At 17.0% G+C, this 14806-nt stretch overlaps 3 protein-coding genes across 3 annotated transcripts; all 3 read left to right on the plus strand.

The window, feature by feature from the left end:
- Positions 1–1809: 1809 nt before the first annotated feature.
- On the plus strand, positions 1810–2833 carry SRAE_2000498600 (7TM GPCR, serpentine receptor class e (Sre) family-containing protein; the record flags this gene model as incomplete). The annotated part of the gene is made up of 4 exons (XM_024643935.1): positions 1810–2220; positions 2263–2302; positions 2344–2627; positions 2675–2833. 4 exons carry the CDS (start codon positions 1810–1812, stop codon positions 2831–2833), a joined length of 894 nt encoding a protein of 297 aa, XP_024509552.1.
- A 2045-nt stretch (positions 2834–4878) lies between these two features.
- SRAE_2000498700 (Hypothetical protein) lies at positions 4879–5346 on the plus strand (the record flags this gene model as incomplete). The annotated part of the gene is made up of 1 exon (XM_024643936.1): positions 4879–5346. The coding sequence occupies one exon, from the start codon at positions 4879–4881 to the stop codon at positions 5344–5346; it is 468 nt and encodes a 155-aa protein (XP_024509553.1).
- Positions 5347–13664: 8318 nt separating this feature from the next.
- On the plus strand, positions 13665–14171 carry SRAE_2000498800 (Phloem filament PP1 domain-containing protein; the record flags this gene model as incomplete). The annotated part of the gene is made up of 1 exon (XM_024643937.1): positions 13665–14171. The coding sequence occupies one exon, from the start codon at positions 13665–13667 to the stop codon at positions 14169–14171; it is 507 nt and encodes a 168-aa protein (XP_024509554.1).
- Positions 14172–14806: the final 635 nt, after the last annotated feature.

Below are 14806 nucleotides of genomic sequence, written 5' to 3' on the forward strand. Positions count from 1 at the left end.
TTCTTTTTTTTATAGTTATTTGAAAAATTTTAAATAAATATATAATAATTATAAAAACAAAACATAATAATTTCTTAATACTAAAAAAAAAACTATATTATTTTATTGTGTAAACTTTTACAAGTAATGAAACATCTTTTAATGGAAAGCTTTACTACATATTAATAAAAAAATTGTCTATATAATAAAGAATTATTTTGATATTACAAATTTTTATTGTGTTAATATTACTATCATAAAAATTTTTTAAAATTTTTGAAAAGTATCATTTATAAATACAGTATGTTATTTATTCTTTAAGATAAAAAAAAACTTTTCCCTCCTACAAAAATGAATTAAAAAAATTATAAACAAAATATTTTAGATATTATGTTTATATTAATGAAAAAAATTAAATAATAGATAACTTGAATTTACACATTCAACGATATTATAACTTTAATTAAATTTTTTTTTCTAATTACACATTCATATTATTTTCCAAAATTTTTTTACTTTCATTTAATTAAAGTATATTTAAACAAAATTAAAAAGAATAATTTAAATTGTAACTATGAAATATTAAAATTTTTTAAAGCATCAACGTCAATTATTAACGAATTTTGTTTTGTCAATAATGATAACATTAAAATATAACTAATTTTATCATTATAAACTTTCACATTATAAAATATTTTTTAAGTGTCATACATTTATTATTACATAAAAATGAGATATAAAAGTAAACATTTTAATTTTTTATAAAAAAACTGTTTAAACTAATACTTTTTTATATTAAAAATTTAATATCATACATTTAAATTTTCAAATTGTTGCTATTTTTAGTTTGCATTTAATATTATTTATTAATGTTTTATAGATCCTTGTGTACTGTAAATAAATTTTCAAAAGATTATACTAAGTGGAATGTATTTATAAAATTTTTAACTTGACGTTGAATTAATTCATATGTAATTATCTTGATATATTTTTTTTTTTTTTCAAAATATGTATAAATAATATTTGTTTTAAGATAAATTACTAACTGTTAACAAAAGCAATTGAGTAAAAAACAACAAAAAATTTAATTATATTTTAAAATATAATAAGCATTCATATGTTTTTATAAAATTTGTGAAATGCAAAATTTTAAAAATAAATTACACCTTGAACATATTATTATATAAACAATATTAATAAATATTAAATTAAAAATATATAAAAAAAAAAAAACTTTTCACATTTTTAAATTTAAAAAAAAAGCTCAAAATATTTTGATATATTCAAATTTTTGCAAAAACAAATGAAATTTTTTTATTTTCTTATAGTTTTAAAAAGTTGAAATTTTTTATCTGTATGACATTTAACACTATCTTCAAATAAAACAATTATTAAAATTCAAATTACTTTGAATATTAATAACATAATCAAAACTAAAATTTTTAATAAAATTTAACTTTTATTTACAATTTTATTATATAATGTAGAAAATAAAAAGTATCTAATATTAATTTAATAACATGATAACTTTAATTAAATAAAAATTACTTTCTTCAAATTTATTAAATATTAATGTTAATAGTTATTATTATAACTTTTTTAATGTTAAAATAAATTTGAAATTATAAATGCAAAAATTCTTACCATTTTCAAGTAATTTAAATTGTTAAATTTATAAAAATTTTTTTTTTTATTTTGCAGGTAATTACTTTAATAAGCTTAGAATATTTATAACTATTAATGATTAAAATAAAAATTTTTTTAATAAGATATTTGTTATTAATTTTAAGATATATATATTTTTATTTTTTATTAATATACCAAAATATAATGGCATATTCTCTTAAATATGAATATATTTATTTTCATCCTGTTACAGTTGCATTGATGGTAAGTGCAGGAGCTTCATGTATCTGTTGTTATCCAATGGTTTTTTTTTATGCTGTAAAACATAAGACATACCATTTAAACTTTAAAATTATATGGAATTTAATAGGTATTTGTTTAAGTATGTTTTCTTTTGGTTTTATTATAATTACTATTTATGATAAATCATGTGGAATTGGGTGTTCAAGCATACCAGTATATATTTTTTTTAAAAATTGGGTATCATATTTTCATAGAACAGAAAGATGTTTACTTTTAGGATTACTTTGTGAAAGATGTTTTGCTTCAATACTTTATGAAATATATGAAAAAAAACAATTACTTTTTGTTTCAATAGTTATATGCCTTATTTCTGTAAGTTATTTTTTTTTTAATAATAAAAAAATTATATAATAGTTTTTATTTGGTGGATTATGGTTTATTCTTTCATTTATAAGTGAGTTAATTTTAAAAAAAAAATATAAAATATTATTTAAGATATAATTAATGATATGATAAATGTAGCAATTCATATTTTTGCACTTTTATTATGTCTAATAGGAATACTATTATTATATATTTTTAATAAAAAAAATGAATTAGTAATAGAAAGAAAGTTATCAGCTCGTTTTACTATTAAAGACAATATTCGTACTGTCAAACTTATATTAGGTCCTCTAATTATTTCAAATATAACAGAAACAGTTGGGTGTATTTTGTTAGAAATTTCTATATTATTTATGCAGGAGTATACTATTTTATTATCAAAATTATATTACTTGGTAAAAAAAAAGGCTTTATCATTACCATCTATAAATAAATTTTTTAGACAATGGCTTTGCAACCATTATCATGGTTACTTCATATTTTAAAAAAAAATAAAGCAAAAAATCTTATTCAACCTACAAAAAATAATGTTAACAAACAAGAAAAAAAAGAAGAAGGAAATCACTATTTTATAAATTTACAAAAACAATGGAAAGTGTAAGCATTTTTTAAATAAACAGTTTTGAATGTTATATTTATCAAATATATTTATTTATATAAAATATAAACTATAACTACTAGTAAAATAATATGTAAATGCTAAAAAAAATTAAAGTTCAATAAAATGTATCTATATTTTAATAAAAAACATTATTAGATAAATAAACTTATTATTAAAAAATTTAAAAACATTTTTTTTACAGCCCATGATACTTGTCACCTTAACAAATGTTTTTATACTTTTCGTAATTGAAATTAAATTAATTAATGATTCACTACAAAAAAAAAGTATATTATATTATGTGAATTTTTTTTTTAAATATTTATCCGTATAAGATGAATGATTATATTTTTATTAAATATTTGAACATATGTTTTATACTTGAAAGATAAAACAAATAAAAAAATGATACACTATAAGAAATCAAGAAATATGCATTTTTTAAAAATAATCATTAATTAAAAATTGTTTATTTAGTAAACTAGTTCATATCTAATTTTTTAATTTTTTTTTCTTTTAACATTGTTTCATAATTTTTTTGTATAATAAAATTTTATTTATTATTCTTTTAACAATATAATATCAACAACAAGAATAAATTAATTAATAACATCTAAAGATTACATTTGGTTTCAACTAGAAACAAAATGATATTTATTTAATAAAAAAATTTTTATGGTTTGTTTGTTTTTAAAAAAAAAGATAAAACTCAAAAGTTTTTTTGAATTTAATTTATTTACTTATAATTAATGTCATTTCAACGTTTTAATATTAAGCTTAAAAAATCACCATGAAAATAATTTATATTTATTTAAATAAATAATTGATGATTCAAACAGTTAATAATAATATGTAATTGTAATAAAAAAAAAATACAATATTTTTCCATACTTCCCATTCTTATCATTCAGTACGCAAAAAGTAGTTAACTGATAGAAAATTGATGAAAATAGCATATCTCCACCAATTAAATAAATTTTTCAAAAATAATAATAATTGTAATTTTTATTATATTTTAATAAAAATTATTTAACTATTCCATTAGTTACAAATATTTTTATCAAAAATTCTTTATCTAAAATACTTGAAATAAAAAACAGTAACAGAAAGTTAGTAAATGGACATGTAATATCCAAACAAATAATTTAGAATAAAAAGAGTATATGAATATAAAAAAAGTATATAATTTTTAAGAAATTTTTTAAAAATTTTAATTTAAAAACAAAGCAATAAAAAAGCAAACAAAAATTAAAAAAAATTGTTTTAATATATACTTTAAAAATTTTAATTTTAAAAAGGTGTATATACTTCTAAAAAAATATAATAAAAAATAAAAAAATTGAATTTTAACATAAAAAATAACACTTCTCAAGTTGAATCATAAATTTTTATATTAACCATACACAAGTTTGTTAATACCATCACAAACAAATTAGAAAATAAAAATAAAAACAAATGTACTTTATTTTTAACTTTTATTATTTCTTTATAATATTTTTTATAATTAAATTTAAATTATTAATTTTTTAACAGATATATTTTTTTTATTTCTTTTAATAAAATAAGTTTTTTATATAAAAATTAGATATTTAATTAAAAAAACAAAAAAATTTGATACTTAATTAGAACATTTTAATGATTGATTTTAATTACTTTTAATTTAATTTTTAAATGTTAAAACTATTAAAATAAATAAGTTTGTAGATTAAATAAATATTAGCCTATGATTATGTTATAATTAATTTTAATTTAATTAATTATGTGTTTTTTATTATTATTATACATTATTTTCTTCTAGACATTAAAAAATATTTTATCATTACTAGTACAATATAACCATTTTCTTAAAAAAATAGAATTTTTAAACAATAATTATCAAGTTAACACAATAATATTAATTTTTGTTCTATTTAAAAATAAATATTGAAATTATATGTAAAATTAAATACGGAAACTAATTAAAAAAATGTTAATGTTAATATTTACATTAAAAAAATTGCTATATAAATGAAGAAAAAATCACAAAATATATATTTAATTCAAAAATGAAATATTTAATTCCATCTTATTTTATACTCTTCATTTCAATTATTACTATTTTTAATGTATACTCCACAACGAAAGCATCAAAAAAATTTGACAAAAAATGGGAACAAATGACAGCACCAGTGAATGGAACTATGATGGTAAGATTAGGAAAAAAAGGAGTAGAGTTTCACAACAACCAACATTCAAATGAAACCAAATTAATATTTGTAAACGTTACCGAAGGTCTAAAGCGTGGAAAAAAAGCAGAAGGAACCAAAAAATTAAAGCTAAAAATTTTGGTTACAAAATCAACTAGTGATAATAGAAACAGAAAGCAATACTGTCAAAGACTTCGTGTAATATTTAATGTAACTAAAGAAGGTAAAAAAGTACCAATAAGAAGTGAGCTGTTTAAAAAAATTTTACAAGGAGAATGTATTATCCCAAAAAATAACAAAAATGCACCACAGAAAAAAAAAATTTAAAAGCATAAAAACATAAAAACATTAATAAATAATCACAACAAAAAATTGAATGTTGTTTTAAATTATTTAGATTTTTATAATAAAAGTCCTTTTCATCATTTAGATTTGTTAAATTAATATATATGTTATTGTATTGTAAAAAAAGTTATAAATTAAAAAATAGCAAGTAATGTAAAGTCAGAAAAAAAATATAAAATTTAAATTTGTGTTAAAATATAAATGTTAAGAGCTGTTAAACTATAGTACAAAATTAATTTTACTTATTTAATAATTATATATTAATTTACTATACAATAAATGATGATATAAAAAAGATATTAATACAATTATGTAACTTATTTATTTAATATAATTTATAATAATAAAATATAATATCTTGTTAAAAAATAAAATTTTTTCAATAGTTTTAATCTTTTTGTAAAATCGAGCATCCGTACTTTATACTTCAAACTTTTGAGTAATTTAAAATAAATTTAATTTTCAGAAAAAAATTTTTTTTACTGTATCTGGAAAATAATGAAAATAAAACATATCATTTAATAATCTTATTGTTAATAACGGTAGTTATTACTAACAAATAAACAATTATGAATTTAGTAAGATTTAAAAATATATATTACCTAAAATTAAAAAAAAAATTTATTTTGAATTTTAAACTTTTTGTAACTTTTAAAAAAAAATTATGTCATTAAAAAGAAATTGCAGTAGAAATTGTAAATCTTTAATTTACTTCAACATGATAAATTTAAAAGATTTTGAAATAAAATTTTAACAATGTGTAAAAAAACATAGAGAAACCGTTTTAATATCAATTTCTTATAAAAAAATAGTTTTAAAATAAAAAAATAATTAAAAAATAGGTAAAATGTAAAATAATTCAAAACTTTTTAAAACTTAATAACATTATTTAAATAAATATTCATAAAAAAAAATCGTTAAAGTATAATTTTCATTTCTACATTTTAGGTACTATACAATAATTATGACATTTTTCGTTCTTGAAATATTTTAAAATATATGTAAAAAGAAATTCAACAATTTTATCAGTTTGATGTCTTTTTTTGTTTTTGATTCATCTTAAACTTTATAATATAAAATATTCAACATGAAACTACTGATAAAAATAAAGCAATCTTTTATTTTCTTTTAAATAAAATGAAAAACATCAAAATCAGATACTTTGTTTTCAAGATATAAACTAGAAAACATTTTTAGATAAATTAATATAATTTTTGTAATTTAACAACATCAATTTTTATAAGAATAATTGAAATTAAAAAAATTTATTAATATAATCAACGTTAAACAAAAAAAGAACTATGAATTAATATGTAGTGAAATTATAAATTAATAATTAATAGAAAAGAAATAAATCGAAAAAAAAAATTATATAAAAATAGACTTTTTTGTTAATACTTGTGTATTAACATTCATAATTTTATTTTTTTTTATTTTTGCATAAAAACTTTATTGTGCTTTTCTAAACATATGTAATACCAATAAAATATTGACATTAAAATGAATGAAATAAGGCGGAGAAGAAGGAACAGAAGAGGGAAAGAAAAAAGTATAAAAGAAGAAGCTAGGAAGAATAGTAGTCAGTCTTTCCTCACCTACACCTCCCAACATGGAGAAATAACAATTATTACTATAGCCAAGAAGGCATTATTAAATATTACTTATGTTATTGTTTCATTCTTTTATTATTAAATAAAATATAATCTAAATATATTGTTATTTTTCCACACCTACCTGGGGTTCTTTAACCGCTACATCATCTCCTACTCGGGATGAAACCATGGAAGCTATAAGTCAGAAAAAATATAAATTTAATTATAACATAGAAAAATAACGTTTCTTAAATTGAATTTTAAATTTTCAAATTATGGTTTTTATATATTCTTCACACAAGTTTGTCGGTACTTTTGCAAACAAATTATATAAAAATTAAAGTTATTGTATTTTTTTTAAACTTAATTATTTATTTATTTAAATCTTTGAAGTTTAATAAAAATTAATAAATTTATAATAAGCATAACTATCTTAATTTTAGAATGAAAAAACTTTATAGATAAAAACCAAGTATTAAATAAAAAAATTGTACACATGATTAGATCAAATTAATAGTTTATTTTTAACAATATTTATTTTATTGCTACATTTTTGAACTATCTAAAATAAATAAATTTTGTAGATTAAATAAACATCAACTTATGATTTGGTTTTAATCAATTCTTAAGTTTTATTTATAATATACTTTTAATTTTTACTTATTCATTAATTTCTTTGAAACATTTTATCATTACTAGTACGATATTCACTTCCGTTATTTTTAAATATTTTTATGTATAAAAAGAGAAAATTTTTAATGAAAATTATTAATTTAGCAAAAATAAAATCATGATTAATAATTTTTTGTTCTATTAAAAAAATATATAAATTATATATGGAAACTAATTTAAAACAACGTAAATGTTAATATTTACAAAGAAAAAAAAATTGTTAAATTAATAAAAAAAATCTTTAGATTTATATAAATAAAAAATGAGATATTTAATTCCATTTTGTTTCATACTCTTTATATCAGTAATTACTATTATTAATTTAAATTCGGCAAAAAAAAAAAACTAAAAAACCATAAAAACCAATAAAGGCACTATTAAATGAAACTTTGGCATATATAAACAAACGTTACAGCAGGCCTAAAGTGTGAAAAAAGAGAAAAAGTAAATGAAAAATAAAAGCTAATAATTATGGTTGCAAAAACAAACACAAAAAACTGCAAAAAATATAAAAAATAAAAACAAGAAAAAAGCAAAATAAATAATGACAACAAAAAATTGGATATTATTTTAAAATATTTCATATTAAAAAATATTTTATTTTATTATTATGGTTTTTTAAAAAAAATTTATAAGTTATAAAGTATCAATTAAAATAATGTCAGAAAAAATATAACAATTTCTTATAAATTTAAATATTCATGTTTAATTTAATAAAATAGTAGTACCAAATTTGTTTTACTTATTCAATAATTATATATCTTTTTACAATTCAAAAATAATGATATAAAAAAATATTGATACAATTATGCAACTATATTTTGTTTAAAAAATTTATAATAATCAAATATATAAAATCTTAATGATTAAATAAAAATTTTTTAATGGTTTTAATCTATCTGTATAATTAAACATTCATTCTTTATACTCCAAATTTTTGAGTGTATAAAAAAATTTAATTATCAAATTAATTACATTAGTTGTATTTAAAGAATTAATAAAAAAAACATATCATTCAATAATTTTATTATTGATAAAAGTAGTATTGCTGGCAAAAAAAACAATTATAAATGAAGTAAGATTAAAAAATATATATTATCAAGAATTTTAAGAAAAAATTTTTTCTGAGTTTTGAACTTTTTATAACTTTTTTTTGTTTTAAAAATACAAATATTTTTTAAAATGTTATGTCTTTATAAAAATATTGTAGAACGAAATTGTAGACTTTTATTTGCTGCAAAATTATGGCCTGAAGAAGTTTTTAAGTAAAATATATATGAAAAAAAGTATGTAAAAAATGTTTTCAACGTTCGTTTCTTAAAAAAATTAGTTTTAAAGTTAGATAAATTAATTTTAAGTTGAATAAAAATACTAAATAAGTTAAAACTTTTAAAAAAAAATATAGCGGTAATATAGTCTTTAAATTTTGGTACCACCATGCACATGACATTTTTTGTTCTTAAAAATTTTGAAAAATATGTAAAAAATAATAAAACAATTTTATTATTTTTATTTTTTTTTTAATAAATGATTACTTTAATAACATAAATTTTTGAATTTAATTTTAGATAGACAAATTATGCAGCCTTTGATTTTCTTTTGTATGAAATAAACAAAGTCAATTTTAAATAATTAATTCTTAAGTAAAAAACTAAAAAACATCTTTAGTTTCATTAGATTACTTTTTACAATTAAAAATATATAAAAATATAAATAGTTTGCTAGCTCTTGGACACACTTAGTTGAAAGAGCGTCCGGTCCCAAAAGAAAACTTATTTTTAATAATTACATATAGTATACATTATATTTTGTATTTTTTTGCAAGAATAATCGTTAATTGTAATAATTAGTGTATCTAGCAATGTTATAAACTTCAATTTTGATAGAAATAATTTAAATTAAAAAAAAATTACTAATAAAGTTATTAATAAAAAAAATTTAAAATTAAGTATACTGATAAAATAATTAAATAAATTAATAAGAAAGAAATTTATAAATTGATTATAACATTTGGTAAAAAGTGCTTAATATTAAAAAAAAGTTTTTAATTTGAAAAAAATTTTTTTTTAGTACTTGTGTTTTAACTTTCATATTCATTATTTTTATATATGAGTCTTAATAACTTTTTTTTTGAATATATTTGCTTCTTAATAAAAAACCATGCATTTTTTAAAGTTTTAAAAAATCTTTTTGCAAGAAAAAATTTTTTTCTAAATATTTTTTACATAGTTTTTTAATCATTATAAAACATTTTTTTTAAATATTATCTTTTTTAACACTAGTTTTTAATTTATTCTACTCCCAAAAAAATGACTTATACAAAGTTTTAAATATTTATATGTATATTTTTTATTTTAAATTACAAAATAAGTACATAGCAAACAGAAGGTTATATTTTTTTCACATGCATGTGCAAAAGCGTGCAATGTATCAATATAATTTGTATTTATTTAGTATTAAAGTAACAAATATTTACTTGAAATTTTAAATCATAGTATTAATTTTTAAAATTTTATAATTTGTTTTAAACATCAATAAAAATATTAATTTAAAAAAAATATCATATTAAAAAGTAAGAAATTCAAAAAATATCTCACATAAAATATAATATTTTATCATACTTTCCATTCTTTTGATTTCATTAGTTACAAATTTTTTTATTTAAAATACTTGAAATTTAAAGGAAGTAATACAAACTTAGTATATGAATATGTTATATTCAAACAAATAATTTAAAATATAAAGAGTAGATGAATGAAACGATATCAAAATTAAAGTTGTAAAATAATATTAAAATCCATTTTTTTAAAATAAATAATTTAAAAATAAAAAAAAGATCTAAGAAAGTTAAGAAAATAGTATAAATTGATGTGCTAAAAAAACTAGTCTAAAATAATTTCCAAGTTAATGCTCAAATCTTTGAGCATGATTTAGTGGATCAAATAATAATAAAAATTTTTTAAATACTAAATAAACTTGAAAGTAAATTAGTAAAATAAATTGAATTTAGATGTCAAAGAAGAAAAAACTTATTTCTTCAAAATAAAACAACCAAAAGGTAATAAAAATGTTTAAAAAAATTATAATATTAATATAGTTTTGTTAAATCATAGTAACTTTTTTTAAGCTTTAAAATTCAATTAAAAAAACCAATTTTTTTTATAAAAATTAATTTTTTCCATGTTTAATTTAAAAAAGTTTTAAAGATTATGAGTGAATATTACATTAAAAAAATATAATTAAATATGCTTTATTAGATCTTAATTAAAATTGCTTTCAATTACTTTAAACTTAACATTCATATTTATAAATTTTTTTAGTCAAATGAAAATCAATTTGTGATTTAATTGAATCAGTTTTAACGTTTTTTATATATTAATTTTTTTAAAACATTTAAAAAGTTTTCTTTTAACATAATTAATACAATATTATCATTTTTTTTTAAAATTTAATATATTTTTAAAAAATATTTTCAAGTGTTACATATCAAGTAATCAAAAAGATTATTTATATTTTAATGTATCATTTTTTGTTTGATTTTTTAATAATTATTGAGTTTTGATTTTTAAAAAATATTGCTTAAACTATTATTTACTTAGAAAACAAATGCAAATATAAAAAAGCAATAAATCTCAAAATTAGTATAATTTAGAAAAAAATATTTTATTTTTTTTATTTCGCCTATTTATATCAATTATTACTATTTATTATGCAGAAATTTCAAAACAATCAACAACTAAAATCAAACGTTCATGACGAATTTGGAATTAATCTTCAAATGACATATTAATATTAAGACTGGTATTAAGAAAAGTGAAAATAAAAATATATATGTAAAATCTAACCATTAAAATGTTTAAAAGTAATTAAAAAAATAAAAGTAAACTCTTACAATAATGACAATTCAAAATTAGTAAGTTAATAATTTTTAAATCAATTATTAAAAGTACACTAACAACTAATGTATTCAAAATTTTATGATCGTTTTTGAAAAATAAAACGAATACCAATATTAAAGTTTTATTTAATTAATTTTTTAAAAAATTATTTTTATCTTATTATTTAGTTTTAACTACAAAAAAAATGATGAAAAAATTAGTTTAAAAAACAGATAATAATTATTCTATAAAAAGTTTTTAATTCACTATTTTTTAGTATATATATTGAATCAAAACAATTTTTTAAATGTAGAAACTATTGTTTTATTATTTATATTATTCCTTTATTCTTGATATTAAAGTTATAAATAACTACATGAAAGTACTAAATCTTTTTATTAAATTTGAATAGTTAATTAATTGTTTAAAACATTCATAAGAGTGTTTAATATTTACACTTTTATCATAGTGTAGTAATATAAATTTTTCCTCTCCATTAGATTTAATGTATAAAAAAATTTATCATTGATAACATTTATTAAATAATATTTTTGCAATAAAGTAAAAATATATAATAAGAACAACAATGGTAATTAAAAAAAATTAGTTGCAGCTTTTTGTAACAGAGTTCTTCTTTTTAATACCTTTTTTCCAGATCTATCTTAAGCTGTATTATCTGAAATAATTGTTTTTTTTTTTATATCTGGTTACCTAGTACTACCTTTTAACAACCCATTCAAAGTAGCATTACACATCAATACCAATATTAAGTTTAAGTAAATTTTTATATTGAAAAGTAAGAAATTAAAAAACAAATTTAAAGAAAAATACAATATTTTATTATACTTCCTATTCTTTCGATCCTATTAGTTACAATTATTTATACCAAAGATTCTTTATCTAAAGTGCTAGATATTAGAAAAAAAAATAACAGAAAGTTATTTTATAAACATGTAATATTCAAATAGATAATTAAAAATATGAAGAATAGAAATAAACGATATTAAATAATATACAAAAAAGAATTTTTATAAACAATATTAATTGAAAAACGAATTTATTAAAAAGTAACAAAATTAAGAAAATAATTTAGATATAATTTATAAAGTAAAAAATTTCATTTTAAATTTGTGTATGTGTCTATTGAGTTATACAATCGTAAATGATATAAAGTTAATAATAGCATAAAAATATAACATTTTTCAAATTGAATTTTAAATTTTTAAGTTTTAATTTCTGTATAATCTTTACACAAGTTTGTTAATACTTTTACAATAAAATTCTAAAAAAAAGCAAATGTACTTTATTTAAAACTTATTTTATTTTTGATGCTATCATTCTGTTGGCATTAAAAAAGAAGGAGGGAAATAAGCATATAAAAGCAACCTTGATTTTAAAACAAAGATGGAGTAGAAAGAATAACTTTGAAAGAGAATTTTCAACACAGTATTTTTCAAAATTATTATCAATTATTTCATGTAATGTTAAATTTTACATGAAAATTTTTAACATTTAATCGTTATTGTAATTAAAACATGGATTGGAGCTGACAAAAAAGACTGAACTAAGCGACTGTATTGAGAAAGTACTCATAGAAGTAATGAAAAAATTTTTTTAATAAACATATTTATGTTAATTTTTAATATTAATTAGTTTTATAAATAATAATTGAAAATTGAATTAAAAAAAAATTATATATTTGGTAAGATAAAATTAATAGTTAAATTTGATTATTTTTTATTTAACTATCATATTTTAAAACTATCTAAAATAAATTAATAGATTAAATAAACACCAAATTATGATTTTCTTATAGTCAATTTTATTTTAATTTATAATATACTTTAAGTTATTACTCATAAAATTATTTTTTTTTCAACATTTAAGAAATATTTTATTATTACTAGTACAAGAAAAACATTTTATTATTTTAAAAAACCTTCATTTAAGAAAAGAGAAATTTGTTAAATTTAATTATCAAGTTAACAAAAATTAAATTAAAATTTATAATTTTTTGTTCTATTAAAAATAAATATTGTAATTTTTATGTAAAATTAAATATGAAAACTAATTTAAAAAAATGTAAATGCTAATATTTACATAGAAAAAAAATTACTATATAAATGAAAAAAAAACTTAAAATGTATATAATTCAAAAATGAAATATTTAATTCCACTTTATTTTATACTCTTTCTATCAATTTTTACTATTATTAATGTATTCTCATCGTCAATACAAGTAACAACAACAAAACCATCAACAACAAATAAAAACAAATGGAAAAAATTGAAAGCACCATTGAATGGAACTATGGTACAAAGATTAGGAAAGGAAGCAGTAGAAACTTATAACAAAAATCATCCAAAAAAACAATTGACATATATAAATGTTACAAGAGGTTTAAAAGCTGGAAGAAAAGAAGATGGAAACAAACAAATTAAGCTAAGAATTTTTGTTTCAAAAACAGATAATACAGCATCTAAAGGCTTAACTTGTCAGTCTCTTATATCAATATTTAATGTAACAAAAAATGGTACAAAAACTTTAGTAAAATCAAGATTAAAACCTACGACAAAAATTTGTAATTTAAATCACAATAGTACTCCGTCACCAAATGCTATTACAAGAAGGGGTGATTTAGGATCATTCCAACCACGTCCATAAATAATAATAACAAAAAATTGGATATTATTTTAATTTATTTTAATTAAACAACAATAATTTATTTTATCATTTAGGTTTTTTATAATAAAATATTTTAATTATTCAATTATTAAAATTTTATAAATAAAAAAATACCAAGTAATGTATAGTCAGAAAAAATATAAAAAAATGGTACTTTTTAGTTTCGGTAAGGACAAATTTTAAATGATAATTCTTATAAAAAAAATAATAAATTTAATCCAAAGGTATTTGATATTTGATAATTGAATTGTCAGGAAAACAATGATGAAAGAATTAGATCAATTGATAAAAAAATCATCAAGAAAATAAACTTTTTTAACAGTCATTTTTTCACAAAATTTTTTTCCAAATTAAGTATTTTTTTGCAGAAATAAACATTTTTAGTTTACTAGCGACCAAAAAAGAAGTCGTTGATTTTTTTATGATGCAAGGAACCAGTTTCGATTCAATTATGTAAGAAGAAACTAGGGATTCACTCACTTCAAGGTTGATCACAAATACCACTTTGTAGATCCTGAGTCTGGAGCTCACACCCAGACTATTGAAAAGATGTGAAAAAGCGCTAAATAGAGGAACAAGAAGCAGAGAGGTACTTCTAGAAATATTTTAGACAG

Source organism: Strongyloides ratti (genome assembly GCF_001040885.1).
Source record: "Strongyloides ratti genome assembly S_ratti_ED321, chromosome : 2".
NCBI classification, from domain to species: Eukaryota; Metazoa; Nematoda; class Chromadorea; order Rhabditida; family Strongyloididae; genus Strongyloides; species Strongyloides ratti.